General features: G+C 41.6%; 1 protein-coding gene across 2 annotated transcripts; it reads right to left on the minus strand.

Annotated features, from left to right (window-relative positions):
* Positions 1-983: 983 nt before the first annotated feature.
* On the minus strand, positions 984-11,206 carry Zfp551 (zinc finger protein 551). 2 transcript variants are annotated; one of them, NM_001432556.1, is given in 5 exon segments: positions 984-1,191; positions 3,863-5,716; positions 7,008-7,131; positions 10,283-10,321; positions 10,876-11,206. In NM_001432556.1, coding segments are annotated over 4 exon segments (2,166 nt in total). In that variant the 5' UTR covers positions 11,041-11,206; the 3' UTR covers positions 984-1,191; positions 3,863-3,878.
* Between the last annotated feature and the right edge of the window lie 5,157 nt (positions 11,207-16,363).

The raw sequence follows: 16,363 nt of genomic DNA on the forward strand, positions 1-16,363 counted from the left end.
AGCTGCTCAGCGATTGCTTATTTCAGGACTTCAACCATTGCTCAATCAAATCACTAGCTAAATGGGAATGGAAAAGGAAAGTGACACCAACTTCAAGGCACATAGCAATCATATTTTGCTGCCACAGAATATAGTGGTCATCAGATAAGTCATTTAAATGTCTTATTTTACAGCTGTACTAAAACTATTTTTATTCATTTCCTTAGGAGTTTCTAATGACTTCCCATGTTGTTCACTTGTAAATAGAAGATGTTTCAAAATAAAGGCTACAAATTGTAAAAAAAAAAAAAAAAAAGTGAGAAACATTCCCCATAGGCTGCGCCTTGAACCCCTGGACTGCAGTTGGAGATTTGGGAGATGTGGTCTTGCTAGAGGAATTATGTCACTGAGGGCAGGCTTTGTGAATGAATATATATATGTATATATATATAATATATATATATATACACACACACACACACACACATACATACATATACATATATGTATGCCCTACTTTCAGTTTGCTCTCTCTGTTTCTCTGCTTCGTTCTTAGAGTGGAGATGTAAACTCTATTCTGGCCACCAATGCCTGCCACATCCTGCCATGTTATTCCATTGCAATGGACTCTTATCCTTGTGGAAGGTTAAACCCAAATACACTCTTCCATTGGCAAATTGCTTTGGTTATGATGATTTATCAGGAAATGAACTGATACAAACTTGTAACATCTCTGAGTATCTTTTATGTTCCAATGTTTAATAGCTTCATGTACATGTTCACTTTGTATACACTATTTATAAATTATTTTGAAATAAAGTGTGGGACTTCCATGAAAAAAAAAAAAAGAACCTTTAATTCTAGCAGAGGCAGAGGCAGGAGGATCTCTGTGAGTACTAAGCCAGTCTAATCTACATAGCAAGCTCCAGAATAGCCAGAACTACATAGAGAGACATGGTTTCAAAATAATTAATGATTAATAATAACAATAACAACAACAACAATTTCACTGAAGGAAAATAAAAACACATAGTCATTTTATTACAGATGAGGCAATTAAGCACATGAAAAATGTGTTTTATTTCAGAATACTTAAGGAAATACATTGAAATACATAGTCACAGTAAACTCACCAAATGGGATAAAATCTTAAAGGACTATTCATATAGTGAACACGTCAGGATGGAGAGAAACAGCCACTTTCACGTTTAGCTGGTGGGAATGCAAAAGGGAGCAAACACATCACAGTTGGCATTTCCTAAATTGTTCTTAAAATATTCATCTATAACTCCTATATTACAATTTGAGTTATTAACAAAAGGTGCTTAAAATGCATAACTATATAAAACTGACATATATTCACAGCAGCCTTTGTCGTATGAAAAATCTATAAAGAAACTTTTTTAAATAAATTAATAAACAAACATTAGTTGAGCCATACAAAACACTATTCAGCAATAGTAACAAGTTTTCATATGAGCATCACTGTTGAATCTTGAAGTAATTATACAAGATATAATATATATATATATACATATATAAGCATTCACGTTTTGAAGGCAATAATTTAAAATTCTAAATCATGTAAACTAATATGTTGCTTAAGAAAAAGCAGAGTCTGAAGATGTGACTCAGCAGTTGAGACCACTAGATGTTCTTCCACGAAACCTGGATTCAGTTCCCAATATCCACACGATGGCCCACAACTATTTGTAACTCCAGTCCTTCTCCCTCTTCTGGCCTCCCAAGCACTAGGCACATATACATACATGCAGAGAAAATACCCATACACCTAAAAGTTAAAGTTTAAAAACAAAATCACTGGTTTCCAGGAGAGGTAGGAAATGCTAATAAAGGGGCACATTATAAATATATAGATGACAGGTAAATTCGCTTTTATAACTGTAATGATTTCAAGGCTTTACCAAATTGAGGTTTTGTTTTTGAGATAGAGTCATGTTATGTTGCTCCCAATGAGCCACAAACTCCTGGGCTCATAGACTCCTCATTCTTCTGCCTTTCTAGAAATTTGAACTCCAAGCACATGCCACAGTGCCATGCTATGTCCTTTAAGTATCAATCATGCAGATGATACAGAAATAATGCCGTGAAAACTAGCCCAAAACAGTATACCTAGATGCCCTGCTGTTCTCAAAACATTTTCACAACCTGATATGGGTTCCATCATCTTTCTACTCAGAATCTGAGAATCATAGCCTTGCTCCACCGACAGCCAGTCTTGGTAAGTAATAAAAGTTACTACCCTTCAAATCACAAGTAAGGTCAGAATTATACCCCACCCCACAGAATCTTCTTCCTCACCTTGTTTTTCTGATTGAACAACTTTGGCCTATGGCAGAACTGGGGGAATATAGGAATCCACAAAATCATTTCACTGTTTTCTCTGACAAAAAAACCAGAGCCACAGGAAATAGCTAAAAAGATCTTGAGAATTTGTCAACTCACACAAAATGACTAGAGCATCTGTGGGTGAACTTTTAATAGAAGCATGTTCCAGGGTCAGAGAGTTGGCTCAGTAGGTGAAAGGGCTCACCAAAAGGCTAATGACCTGAATGCAATCTCTGGAGCCCACATAGTAGAATAGAATCAACTCCAAAAGCTGCCTTCTGACCTCCATACAAGTACTACAGTCCATGTGAAGCAAGCCACATATATGCATAATAAAGAAATGCAGTATTATCTTTGCATCCATTAACTCAGTTCCTGTCCTAATCACAAACTGCTACCCTACACACTATTCAGCACATAGCCAACGGCTCCAGTACAAGGCCAGCAGAAGAGACTACCCTCAGCAATGCTAGGAATTATGTGACATCCTGGTGGAAAAGTGGACAGAATTGTTCAGGTGGCACAGAAGTACCTGGGGTTGTCATAACACACCTCTTCGTGAAGACTTCTTACCTCTCAAAAATCATAATCACTTCAGTAAGTCAGGAACACAAAACCCAAAAAAGTCTTTCCTGTGAGGGTAGGTGCAGCCATGAAAATTAGACCAATACTCCACACAGCTGCTTCAAACAGAAAGTGAGGAAATCGATGAAATTGGTCCACCCCTTCATGCTGACATCACAGGTCGGCTGGTAAGTCACAGCACAGAGTGAGCAGAACGTTTAAGATCAAAGGAGCATAAACAAACTCCCTTTTCAAAAGTTAGGTGAGAGTAAAGCATCTCACAAGTTGGTGGGTTCCAGCCTGGAAATATTCGTCAGGAGCAAGGTGTGAGAACAAAATCTGTCCTGAACAAGGTTATCCTTCCTAGCAAAGTTGAAAGCACAACTCAAACCACACTTTCTAAATAAGATTACCACCCTGTAAGGAAAGGAGGGGTCTCCAAAGCTAAGGCCGGAGCAGAGTAAAGAGGTCTGCATCGCTAAGCACTCAGCAGGGACAGTCAGCCTCCTAATCCTCCAGGTGCTAAGAGTAACAGGGTTTCTACCACAGACACTGCAAAAGGTATAAATCTGGACATGACCCTGGGCATACTAAAAACTGGAATGAGTCTCCTCAAAGTTTCCTACATATCTGAAATAACCTCCACTTCTGAAACTTAAATGAATCTTTGAACTCAGAGAGGGCTGTGAGTCTACCCCAGTGTTACTACACTTGTAAATCAGCACTTTTTTTGGAGCCAAATTTGAAAGAAGTTTTATTAAATACTGGCCAGGATGATGGACACTGGCCAGGTACTTACCTGGGATGCTCAGAGAATGGCACCAATTTATGTTAGTCAGGTGCTTATAAAAGCAAAACCCACAAGGCTGCATACCTACCAGCCTTGCCCAATCAGGAGCAGGCATACATCTTCATGCATGTTTTGCCTATGTACTGTGATAAAGAACATCCTAAGCAGCACATTTCTTACATGATAAAGACTCTTCTTAGGTGTGAACTCGCTGGTGTCGGACAAGATTCGATCTACGGCTAAAGGATTTCTCACAGCCATGGCACTCATAAGGTCTTTCTCCGGTGTGAACCCTTTGGTGCTGAATCAGGTCAGACTTATGGGTGAAGGGCTTGCCACATTCACTACATTCATAAGGCTTTTCTCCACTGTGGCTTCTCTGGTGTTGAATCAGGCTAGCACTCTGGCTAAAGGACTTCCCACATTCACTACACTCATAAGGTCTTTCTCCAGTGTGCAGGCGCTGGTGTTGAATAAGGCTAGCACTCTGACTAAAGGCTTTCCCACATTCGATACACTCATAAGGCTTTTCTCCAGTATGAACTCTTCGGTGCTGGATGAGGCTAGAGCATTGTCTGAATGCCTTCCCACACTCTTCACACTCATAGGGTCTCGTGCCAGTGTGAATTCGTTGGTGTTGGATGAGGTCAGATTTCCGGGTGAAGGATGTGCCACACTCCCCACATTTGTAAGGCCTTTCTCCAGTGTGAACTCTTTGGTGCTGGATGAGGATGAATTTGCGACTGAAGGATTTGTCACATTCACTGCACTTATAAGGCCTGTCACCAGTGTGTACTCTCCGGTGTCGAATGAGGTTGGAGAACTGCCTGAAGTATTTTCCACACTCGCTGCATTCATAAGGCTTTTCCCCACTATGAATTCGCTCGTGTTGAGTGAGTTCAGCTTTGCAGCTAAAGGCTTTCCCACAATCGCCACACTGGTGAGGCATTTCTCCAGAGTGGACTCGCCTGTGTCTGATGAGATTAAATATCTGTCTAAAGGATTTCCCACATTCATAGCACTCGTACGGCCTTTCTCCAGTATGGATTCTGTGGTGTCTAAAGAGGCTAGAGTTTTGTCTGAAGGATTTGCCACATTGTTCACACTGATAAGGCCTTTCCCCAGTGTGGATTCTCTGGTGTTCAGTGAGGTTGGATTTGTAGGTGAAAGACTTTCTACATTCCTTACACTCATAGTGTACTCTACCACTGTGGTGTCTCTGATGGTAAATGAGTTCAGATTTATAGATAAAGGCTTTTCCACATTCAGTACACTTAAAGGGCCTTTCTTGAGGACAAATTCTGTCTTGTGTGTTGAGGCGGCACTTTTTTCTGAAGGACTTCTCATTCTGAGTGTGCTCATATGTCCTTTGTCCCGGATGACTGTCCTGGTGCTGAGCAAGTTTGTAATTGCAGGAGAAGGCTTTCTCATACTTGCTACACTCAGACGGCCTTTTCTCAGAGGAGGCACTTGAACACTGAACAAGTCCCTGTGTGCAGCTTGAAACTTTTTGGCATTCACTGCCCTTACAATGTTTCTTTCCATTCAAAAGTGCTTCCCCACTCTTGCTGCTGCTGTGAGGCTGTTCATTACTACAAGTGTCCTGCTGCTGAAGACAGCCTGTGGAGGGCTGTTCACTATGACAAGCACCCTGTTGCTGAAGACAGACTGTAGAGGTGAGGGCCTCCTCCCCATCCTTCCCACAGATGAATGGCTTGGTCAACACATGGGATATGCAGCTTGACATAGCTGAAGCCTTGTCAGGATCCCTTTCACAGGACTTTCCTCCACTGTAACTCTTCTGATACTGGTTATTGTCTTCATTTAAACAGGAACCTGTTCTGCCTGAGCCCAATGTCAGAACAGGATGTGTGCTTAGGAACTCAGTCTGGTGCACAATGTCTTCCAAAGCTGGGACAGGTATCTCAAAGAGATGACTCTCCTGGGGAATTGGACTTTTGTTACATACCACCCCTTCTGCAGGTGCATTAGGCTCACAAGTTACCTCTTTACTCCCCATTCCAGTGCAGGAACCTGAAATCAGAGAAATACATGTGGAGATGCTAATGAAATCATGCTGGAGAGGGAAAAGTCCATCACAAAGGTAAGCTAGACACAAAAAAGCAAAAAAACAGCTGGATTTAGATTACACCTTACTCTAAACACTTGGCAATCTAAGGCAAAGGGCTTATAAGTCTGAGGTTAGCCTGTGCTACATAGAAAAGGGGTTATCCCAGAAAAAAAATGGAGAAGAGGCAATGAACGCACTGAAGTGTTCTAAAAACAAAAGAGCTGCAGACATACTGAGGGAGCTGCTTTCAAATACAGAATGGGGTATATCACATCAGACAAAACACATAGGAATAAAGTATAGGAAAAGACAAGCAGGGTCTCCACGCAATTTCTCAGCCAACAGCCTCCACCAGACTGTTTCTTGGTGATCTGTCTATACTGAGCAAAAGCCCCCAAATGAAGTTAGTGATCAAGGACTAATGAAAGCTGTATAAGTACCTTATAACACCTTATGTCAAAACTAACAAGCAGCAGAGCATCAAGGTAGCCAAGAGTCAAAAGTTGCAGGTGCAATCACAAGATGCCAAAGAATTAAACAAGGAGTAAAGGTGGTAGAAATGAGATATGGGTAACTCCTTTACTAAAACACTGTGGGCACTCTGCTGCCTCCTGATATAAAGTAAACATGGCCTTCTCTGGATGCCTACCACAAGATCTGGTCTCCTTTAAGATAATCTTGCCTTCTCAACTCTATGAAGCAATCAAGACCTTTCCTCATCCCTAACCACATGGGAAATGGAAATGTAAATATTGGGAGAGAGTGAGTGACCCACACTAACTCATAGCAAATTAATATAAAATACTACATAGGAAAGAAAACATAACAAAATACTTAAAGAGTCCTTCAAGAATATCTCCCGATTCATTTTAAAATAAATGTGACAATATTGGCAATTTCTCACAAAGGCAGCCATAGGAAATGACAACTAAGCCTGGTGCATGTCTTTAATTCTAGCGTTCAGGAGGCAGAGAAAAGGTAGATCTCTATGAGTTCAAAGCCAGCCTAGTCTACCTAGTAGTGAGTTCCAATACATCTGGGGCTATGTATAGAAAGAGAACTCAAAAAGCAAAGAAAAAAACAAAAAGGAAAAAAGAAAAAAAGGAAAAGACAACTCCATGAAATAGGCAGAAACCAAGGAATAGGACATTATAGAGAAAGTTTGAGACTTGTTATGACTCCTAAGTTAGCAATTACTTTCAGGTAAAAAGGTAGATGAAACCCTGGACACTGGGAGTCATGCAAGGACCTTACCCAGAGATGCCACAAGTGCCAAGTTTTCCAGCATCACATTGCAGTACAGGAGTCTCTGGGCCTTATCAAGGAGCACCCACTCTTCCTGGGAGAAGTGAATGGTCACATCCTCAAAGGACACATCCTATCACATTGGAAACAATTCAGCTTATAATCGGCTTCTCTTTCAGAATTCCAACCACTCCAATCTTCTTGCCACAATATATATCTTTGCTCTCTCTATTTTCCATCTCATATCAGAGGAGACACTCGTCCATTGATGCCTAGTCTCTGTTCACTGATATTGTACCCTTCCATGGAAATACAGGGAGATAAACAGAAAGATGAAATTTGGCCTAGGATAAAAGCTACTACTCCCTTTTATCAGTGCTGTGGCTGTCACGGATACTAGTTAGGGAGAAAAATGTTTCAGAGAGAAGATAGGCTAACTTGAATTTTGTCTTCTCAGATAATACCTCCGAAGATCCTAAAAATCTTCCAGACCCAAGGAACATGGGCTCACCTTTTTATCCTATGACTCCTTACTGGTCCTGGGACAATTAGTTCACACTACCTCTGCACATTTGTACATGCAAGAAGTCAATGTTGAGTGACATGTTTAATTGTTTGTACCTTATTTGTTGCGATAAGCCTTCTCAATAAAACTGGAATGCACCGGTTTACACACTGGCTAGACCATGAACTCCAGGGATCTACCTGTCTCTGCTCCCCACCCTCAATCCCAGTGCTGAGGTTATAGACATGGTCTACAGGGCCTACGCATTATATGGGTGCTGGAAATCTGAACTCAGGTCCTCATCCATGAAAAGAAGCTCTTTACCTACTGAGCTATCTCCCTAGTGCCACACACAGCATTCCGAATCATACTTTTCTCATATGATTACATTCCCACAGCCACACCCTCAAGATTACAAGGCCCTGAATAATAGGGGAAAAAAGGAACTTTATGATCCATTTCCTTCTGAAGAATCCAATGTAATGCACATCTCCCATCTAATCCTATCTGCCCAGGAGGAAATATCAGGCCTGAGTATCACTCCAGGTTCTCTCAGTCTTACTAACTACTCCTGCACAGCACCAATACGTAGAAGGATGATGGGCAACATTTAACTCTAGCCCTGACATGTGAAGCTGCATGTTATATTACCATAGAACTGGCCCATATTCCTGCACATCCTTCACCCTATATACAACCGAACAAGGATTTGCAACTTCCATTTCTATGTTAAGACCTTGAGATAATAATTTTGCACTTCCACCTCAAAAACATAGACCTCTTTGTTCCACACACCTCTCTAACCGTACTCACATACAACCACAATTACACATTGAAAGCAACCCCTTGACATACCTACTGGTTACTCAATACATAATTTTAGGGGTCTTCGGGGGGGGTATTATCTGAGAAGACAATACCAGAGAGTCCTTAGGGAATTCAATCAGGATCCAACCCGTAACTCCTACCCGTTCCTCTCACAGACCCCATTACAAAGTAGCCCCAACCCTGTTATAATGGTATCCTACCTGATGCTATTCTTTGGTTCAACCTCACCTACTGTGGTGTTTTGAATAGGTTTGGCCCTCATACTTGGACCACAGGGAGTGGCACTATTAGGAAGTGTGGCCTTGTTGGAGTAGGTGTAACCTTGTTGGAGGAAGTATGTCACCATGGGGGCAGGCTCTGAGGTCTCCAATGCTCAAGCTATGTACAGTGACACAGTCTCCTTCTGCTGTCTGAAGATCAAGATGTAGAACTCTAAGCTCCTTCAGCACAAAGTCTGCATGTACACTGCCATGCTTCGTGCCAGGACAATAATGAACTAATGTTGACGTTTGGTCTTTTACTGTATATTGTAATGCTAAATACTGACCCCCCAAGGCCTGGTTGCCCACAGAGACTACACATACATGTACAACATGACCTTGTTCCTTAATTTAAAATTATTGATTAAATAAAGATACCAACAGCTAATTGCTGGGCAGAAGAGACATAGGCCAGGTTTGGGGTTATCAGGGCTTGAGGTCTGAGCAAGAGCATGAAAAGAGAGAAGAAAGTGGAGAGAAGGAAGCCGCCATGGGATAGGTGAATCATGAGAACATAGCCACGAGGGCTAGACAATTGGAGTTAAGAGCTGCCGAGATGGAACATGCAAATTATACCTCGGGGTTATTAATGGAGAAATAGATTTTAATAGCACAGAGGGTAGATATCTGCCCAGCTCTAGTGCTGATTAAAGCTTTTGATAATAATAAAAGTTGTATGTCTTTTATCCAAGAAATGAAGGCAGGGCAAAACTCCTGATTGAGATTAAATATTTCTACAACAGATTAAACCGGTGAAACTATAAGCCAGCCCTAATTAAATGTTTCCACCTCTTCACGGCAATAAAACCCTAACTAAGACACCAGCCAACAATCACCAGTGGAAGTTAGGTAATTTGACTCATGCCTATAATTCTAGTACTTGGAAAATTGTCACAAGTTCAAAGCTAACTTGGGCTACATAGTGATGCACAAGGCCCCTTTTAACCCAATACAAATAGCAGAGATAGCTGAAGAGATGAAACCAGATGTTATGTCTAGAAAAGACACTAAAACCTGTCACACTACCGGTAAGTTGTACCATGTGCTCCAGGATTCCAGTTTCCCAGAGTCATCGATCCATGCTGGAGTGGGCTTTTGTGGACAAGGGTATCTAGTGACCCCCCATTTCTGTAAGTAACCCCAATAAAACTCACTGGCTCACCAAGTTGTACTGTGGTCTATCCTCAGGTCCTTATCTGGGACTCACAGGATTAGTGTCAACACAACATTATTTCCCTTATTTTACAGTTGGTTTCCCATGCAGCAGCCAGCAACAAACAAGGAGCCTGAGGAGAATAGGTTGGCTCACCAGCCTCCTCTACATCCTATTGTTGTTTCCCCATATAAAGTACACATTCTGGTTTTCAGAGAAATATTCTGGGTCTGAGTGCTGCACCTCACTGATCCTTATTCCAAGGAGAAAGGAGATCTATCTACACATGTCTAAGTAATTCAGTCTCCCCTTCAGGCACAGCCACATACTAGCATATGCTGGGGGAAAAGTAACCTTCTACACTTCTGTTCACGCTTGCCAACAATTTCATACAATTTGCAGCCTCTGGGTTGTGTATCTAACCTGTTCAAGACTGCAAGACTCATGTCTACTAGAGCACACTGAGATAATAGACCAAGGACACCACTAAGCTAAAAACGGTATGGGTGTAATGAGGGTAAAGGCAGAATTTACTTACCAGGCCAACCTCCATAACTGGTTCTGAAATTAGGGGAACCTGAAAAAAGGAGGAGGCTGTTAGAATCTAGCAGCCATAGGCAGTCTTCACAGGCTTCAGCCATGCAGTGACCCTGCCCATCCTGGGGTCAGAAGGCCTGGGATGACTACAAATCTATGTGATGGTCCACAGTTCTGAATCTCACCTGAGAGCTGTCACACCTGTGACAAATACACTACCCTCTCCCACCTCTCATGTCTCCCCCTGTTGGTTCTTCCTCTGAGTAACTTCAGGAAAATTTAGAATCCTATTTCTGAACAGGACCTCTGTTCACAATTCTTACTGGTTCCCGGTGTCGAAGACTTAAACTCAAATTTCTCAGGAGCAAACTGACCTCACAACCGCTTCATCAAACACTTGGATACTAAGACTCGGTATCTTCCCTGCCTAGCTGCCCTTCCAGGTCTTTGCAAGAGTCATCCCTCTGCAACACTCAAACCCCAGCACACAGATAATCCTCCTGCCAGCGACACCAGCTAGGAGCTTCAGGGTCGTAATGAGGCCTCTACCGGTGCTCTTGCGATCGGGTGAGAGCCACAGGGCACAGCACTTACCTGGACCAGGTTCCTGTGCGTGGCCACAGCCATTGGATTCTGCAGAGGAAGCAAGGACCAGGTCACCGAGGTCTCTTCCATAGGCAAGGCTCGGGGCACTTGGGCGGAGTCGCTGGGCCTCAGCCGGGCCTCCTTACTGCAGAACAGCTCTTGGCTCTCCGCCATCCGAACAGCCCACCGCGCTCCGAGCTTCTGTTAGGTAAACAAACCCCAGAAACGCCAAAACGATCGCCAAGAACACCACGCTGGAAGTCCAGTTCCAGACAAGAATCACAAAACCGCGTGCGCACACTTACACACACACATAGACCGAGAGAGAGAGACATACACCCCCAAAATAAGAATAAATGCCGAATTTCCATTGGCTCAACTCCGCCCCCAACATCTCGCGTATTGCATCCCGGGAAATGTAGTTTCCATCACTCCCCAGGCAGGTACTCTGCCCCCAAGCCTGACTCCTGTGAACTTAGTTTTAAAAGAAAACAGGCATGCTGATGTGAGTTTGTGACTACAGTTTTCTGAAAAGGGAAACATACTTAAATGAAGCTGTTCTAGTGTTTCTGGGATCTGCTGTATGGCTGATAACCTCTGTGATGGTACCTTATTTCAGACACCATGAAGTCTGTTGTGCATCAAGAGGCTACAAAGAAACAAATTCAGATGAACATATTCCATGTAGTAGTTTAGGTGCTATATGTGTGTCTGTGTATCTGTATATGTATTTGTATCATCTGTATCAGTATCTGTATGTATACACTCAGGGATTTCATGATACAGGTCACATGAGGTCATTCCATCTATGATGTATGGGACTTTATGGTGTTTCAGATATTAATGGGTCACCCTTGCACCTTTAAGAACCCCTCACCAGTGCTCTCACACACAGTGTGTGTGTGTGTGTGTGTGTGTGTGTGTGTGTGTGTGTGTGTGCGTGTGTGTGTGTGTGTATTCATCATACACACATACCCATACCGTGTCAGTACACATACACATATGCATGCAAAAACTGTTGGTTAGGCCATAATATACATTTTTATTGCTGTTCAAATTCTTTCAGTCAAAAGCATTGGTAACAGAATTTGTAACTCTCTGTATGTTCAGTTAATGACAAGAATAAAACAGTGTTAATTGGGTACATTATATGGAACATAAAGAAGAATGTTTAGACTACTCTAACACAGAAGCTAAAAGGACATTTTTTCTTCTTGTTCCCAAAGACAGGTGCTTTCTTGACTATTTCCTAGTTATTATGCCCAATGCATATATCCGGTTTTATATTTTTCATTTAATATTTCTTGCTCAACATCCAAAGAGACAGTTGCCTTAAGAATTTTTTATGAGGACCCAGCTATACCACTCCTGGACATATAGAAATGCTCCAACATCTAACAAGGACAGATGCTTCACTATGTTCATAGCAACTTTATTTATAATAGCCAAAAGCTGGAAAGAACTTAGATATCCTTCAACAGAGGAACAGATACAGAAAATGTGGGTACATTTACACAATGGAATACTACTCAGCTATTAAAAAAATGACTTCATGAAATTCTTAGGCAAATGGATGGAACTAGAAAATATCATCCTGAGTGAGGTAACCCCGTAACAAAGAACACACATGGTATGTACTCACTGATGAGTGGATATTAGCCCAAAAGTCAGAACACCCACGATACAATTCACAGACCACATGGAGCTTAAGAAGAAGAAAGATCAAAATGTGGATGTTTTAGTCCTTCTTAGAAGTGGGAAAAAAAACACTCACAGTAGGAAACATGGAGACAAATTGTGGAGAAGAGATTGAAAGAAAGGCGACTGCCCCACCTGGAGATCCAGCACATATTCAGCCACCAAACCCAGACAATATTTTTGACGCCAAGAAGTGCATGCTGACAGGAGCCCAATATAGCTGTCTCCTGAGGATGCTCTGCTAGAGTCTGACAAACATAGAATCAGATGCTTGCAGTCAACCATTGTACTGAGAACGGGGTCCCAAATGCAGGAGTTAGAGAAAGGTCTGAAGGAGCTGAAGGAGTTTACAACCCCATAGGAAGAGCAACAATTTCAACCAACCAGACTGCCCAGAATTCCCAGGGACTAAACCACAAACCAAAGAATACACAAATATGGAGCCACGCCACGGCTCCATCGCATATATAGCAGAGGATGGCCTTGTCAGCCATCAATAGGAGGAGAGAGGCCCTTGGTTCTTTCAAGTCTTGATGCCCCAATGTAGCAAAATGTCAAGGTAGAGAGGTGGGAGGATGTGGGTGGACAGGGAAGTACCCTAATAGAAGCACGGGGAGACATGAGAGGATAGCGGGTATCTGGAGGGGAAACAAGGAAAGTGGGTAACATTTGAAATATAAATTTTAAAAACATCCAATAAAAGAAAAAAGAAGAAAAGAATTTTTATACTCACCATGTCTGCCATTTGCCCCAAATACAATATGTCAAGAAACTGCTGAATGAAAAATAAAAGAAATTTAAAAACGACATGCCTACTATTAGATATGTTGAAATTTAGTTGTACATATGAGGGTGAGCACAACCAAGCACAGGAGATTCCAGAGTGAACATGACCCTGAGCTAGGCCGTGCTAGGAGAGAGGTTAGGGGAGAGGAGAGAAACAAGAGACAAGGGTAGAAAAACGAGTCATGTAACCAAAATAGCTGGATTACATAGTAAAGGACATCTGGAGGGAGGACAGTCCAGCTCCTGAACTTGAAAGTCGTATTCTGCAACAGGTAGGGACTAAGAGAGAACCTTTTGGCCAGATCCACTTTGGTCTGTTAAACAGGCACTTCAGTTAGTTATCGGTTCCAGGTTTGAGACCTATTATCTGGGATTTGGGCTGGAAAAATGGGCAAGAGCTTCTGCTCTTGAAAAATAATCAGATTCAATTCCAAGTACCTACATGGTGGTTCACCACTTTCTGTAACTTCAGTTCCAAAGGATCTGACTCACTCTTCTGATCTCTGCAGGTACCAGCCCGACAGAACTTGCACAGATACACATATAGGCAAAATACCTATACCCATAAAATTAAATTAAAAAAATGGAATTCATCACCAGATGTGACCTATTTTATATTCCTGATGAAATGACTCATTAGGTTATATCTACACAATTTAATTCCCAATTTAAAAATTATACAATGAAATAATTATTTAAAATGTTTGTCTTTGGGCCTGAAGAAATAGCCCAATAGTTAAGCGCATCTGTTGTTCTTATAGAGGAATGGATTAAGTTTTCAGCACCCAAGTGGCAGTTCACAACTATCTGTAACTGAAGTTACAGGGAATCTAACACCTCTGGTCTCCTCAGGCACCTGGAAACACATGATATATGTACACACATGCAGGCAAACACTCTTTAACCAAAGGTTAGAAAAAAATTTTTAAAGAAACCTGAAACTTTAGTCCTCTGAGAGTTTGGTTCAAATTTTTATAACACAAAATTCTAGGATGTTTTGAGTACAGCAGAAGCATTTATAAGACCTAAAACCTGTTTACTTACACAGATGTGTTCATTTAGAGAAGTGTTTCAATAGTCATCTGAAGACTGGACACAGATATAACAAAATAAAAGGGGTGGAATACCTCTTCCACCACTGGCAAAGATCTTGTGCAAATTCCAGTCAGATTCACAGAACCCTCCACTGGCATCTGAGATCTTGTCACGAATTCCAAAATATGATTCAACATTGGAGGAAAACCAAAGCATGAACTGAAACACACACACACACACATACACACACACACACACACACACACACACACACACAGACAGACAGACACACACACACACACACACACACACACACATCACAACCACAGTCAAGAGTAGATAGAGAATGAAGGCATGCCTGCTCCAAAAATACATTATTTATACAGAATTCTCTTGACCCCTTTTATTCACCATTCTCCTCTTGTCTCTAGAATATTTTTTCTTCTTTCTCTTTATTTATAGGGAGTCTTCAAGACAGGGTCTCTCTGTGTAACCTTGGTTGTCTTAGAACTAGCTCTGTAGACCACATTGGCCTCAAATTCACAGAGATCTACCTGCCTCTGCGTCTTGAGTGCTGGGATTAAAGACTTGTGCCACCATCTCCCAGTTCAGAATATTCCTATGTGCTATAAAATCTTAAGAAATACTCTTAGGAAAATAAAAAGCTTGTGATGTCTCCAGCCTTGAAAAAGTTTCTTCATTACATAGAACAACTTTTTCTGAACCTTTCCACAGAAGAAACTATAACATATACTGGGATATCTTTGTTAAATTATTGCCCTGTTTTGACCTGTGATTTGAGTAAATTAATCTGCTGCATTTCACCAAGGGAATCTGCAAAAATTCACTGTCTTCACACCCAAAGGCCTTATTGGGTGAACAGACCATGCATTTTTAGCATGCTACCATGTTCACACAGTCACAAAATCATCAAATGGTACGTTTCTTAAATATGTCCCCATCACTAAATTGGGACTTCAATTCCAACATCTGCATTTTGAGAAAACAGAAACACTCAGATAATATGAAGTGGCTATTTAATAAAAATTTGTATATATATGTTAATAGCAGCTTTAATCACTACAATCAAGAAATATATGGAGACAAACCATTAAGTATTCTTATGTATTCAGATATGTGTGACTCTCGTGAATATGACATTACCTGGAAGTAGCCACATATATGATTCCATTTTTTCCTTTTTTTTCAACTTTATTAACTTGGGTATTTCTTATTTACATTTCGATTGTCATTCCCTTTCCTGGTTTCCGGGCCAACATCCCCCTAACCATTCCCACTCCCCTTATGTACGGGTGTTCCCCTCCCCACCGTCCCCACATTACCATACTCCCCCCAACCATCCAGTTCACTGGGGGTTCAATCTTGACAGGACCAAGGGCTTACCTTTCAACTAGTGCTCTTACTAGGCTATTCTTTGCTACCTGTGTGGTTGGAGTCCAGGGTCACTCCATGTATAGTCTTTGGGTAGTGGCTTAGTCCCTGGAAGCTCTGGTTGCTTGGTATTGTTGTACATATGGGGTAACAAGCCCCTTCAAGCTCTTTCAGTCCTTTCTAAGATTCCTTCAACGGGGGTACCATTCTCAGTTCAGTGATTTCATGAAGGCATTCGCCTATGTATTCTCTGTATTCTGGCTGTGTCTCTCAGGAGAGATCTACATCCAGTTCCTGTGAGCCTGCACTCTTTAGCCTCATCAATCTTATCTAGTTTGGTGGCTATGTATATATGGGCCACATTTGGCTCAGGCTCTCAGTTGGTGTTCCTTCTGCTTCTGTTCTAAACTTTGTCTCCCTATTCCCTGCCAAGGGTATTCCTGTTCCCCCTTTAAAGAAGGAGTGAAGCATTCACATGTTGTTCACCCTTCTTGAGTTTCATGTGTTCTGTGCATCTAGGGAAATTCGAAAATTTGGGCTAATATCCAATTATCAATGAGTACATACCATGTGTGTTTTTCAGTGA

Source organism: Rattus norvegicus, chromosome 1 (assembly GCF_021556685.1).
Source record: "Rattus norvegicus strain SHRSP/BbbUtx chromosome 1, alternate assembly SHRSP_T2T, whole genome shotgun sequence".
NCBI lineage: Eukaryota > Metazoa > Chordata > Mammalia > Rodentia > Muridae > Rattus > Rattus norvegicus.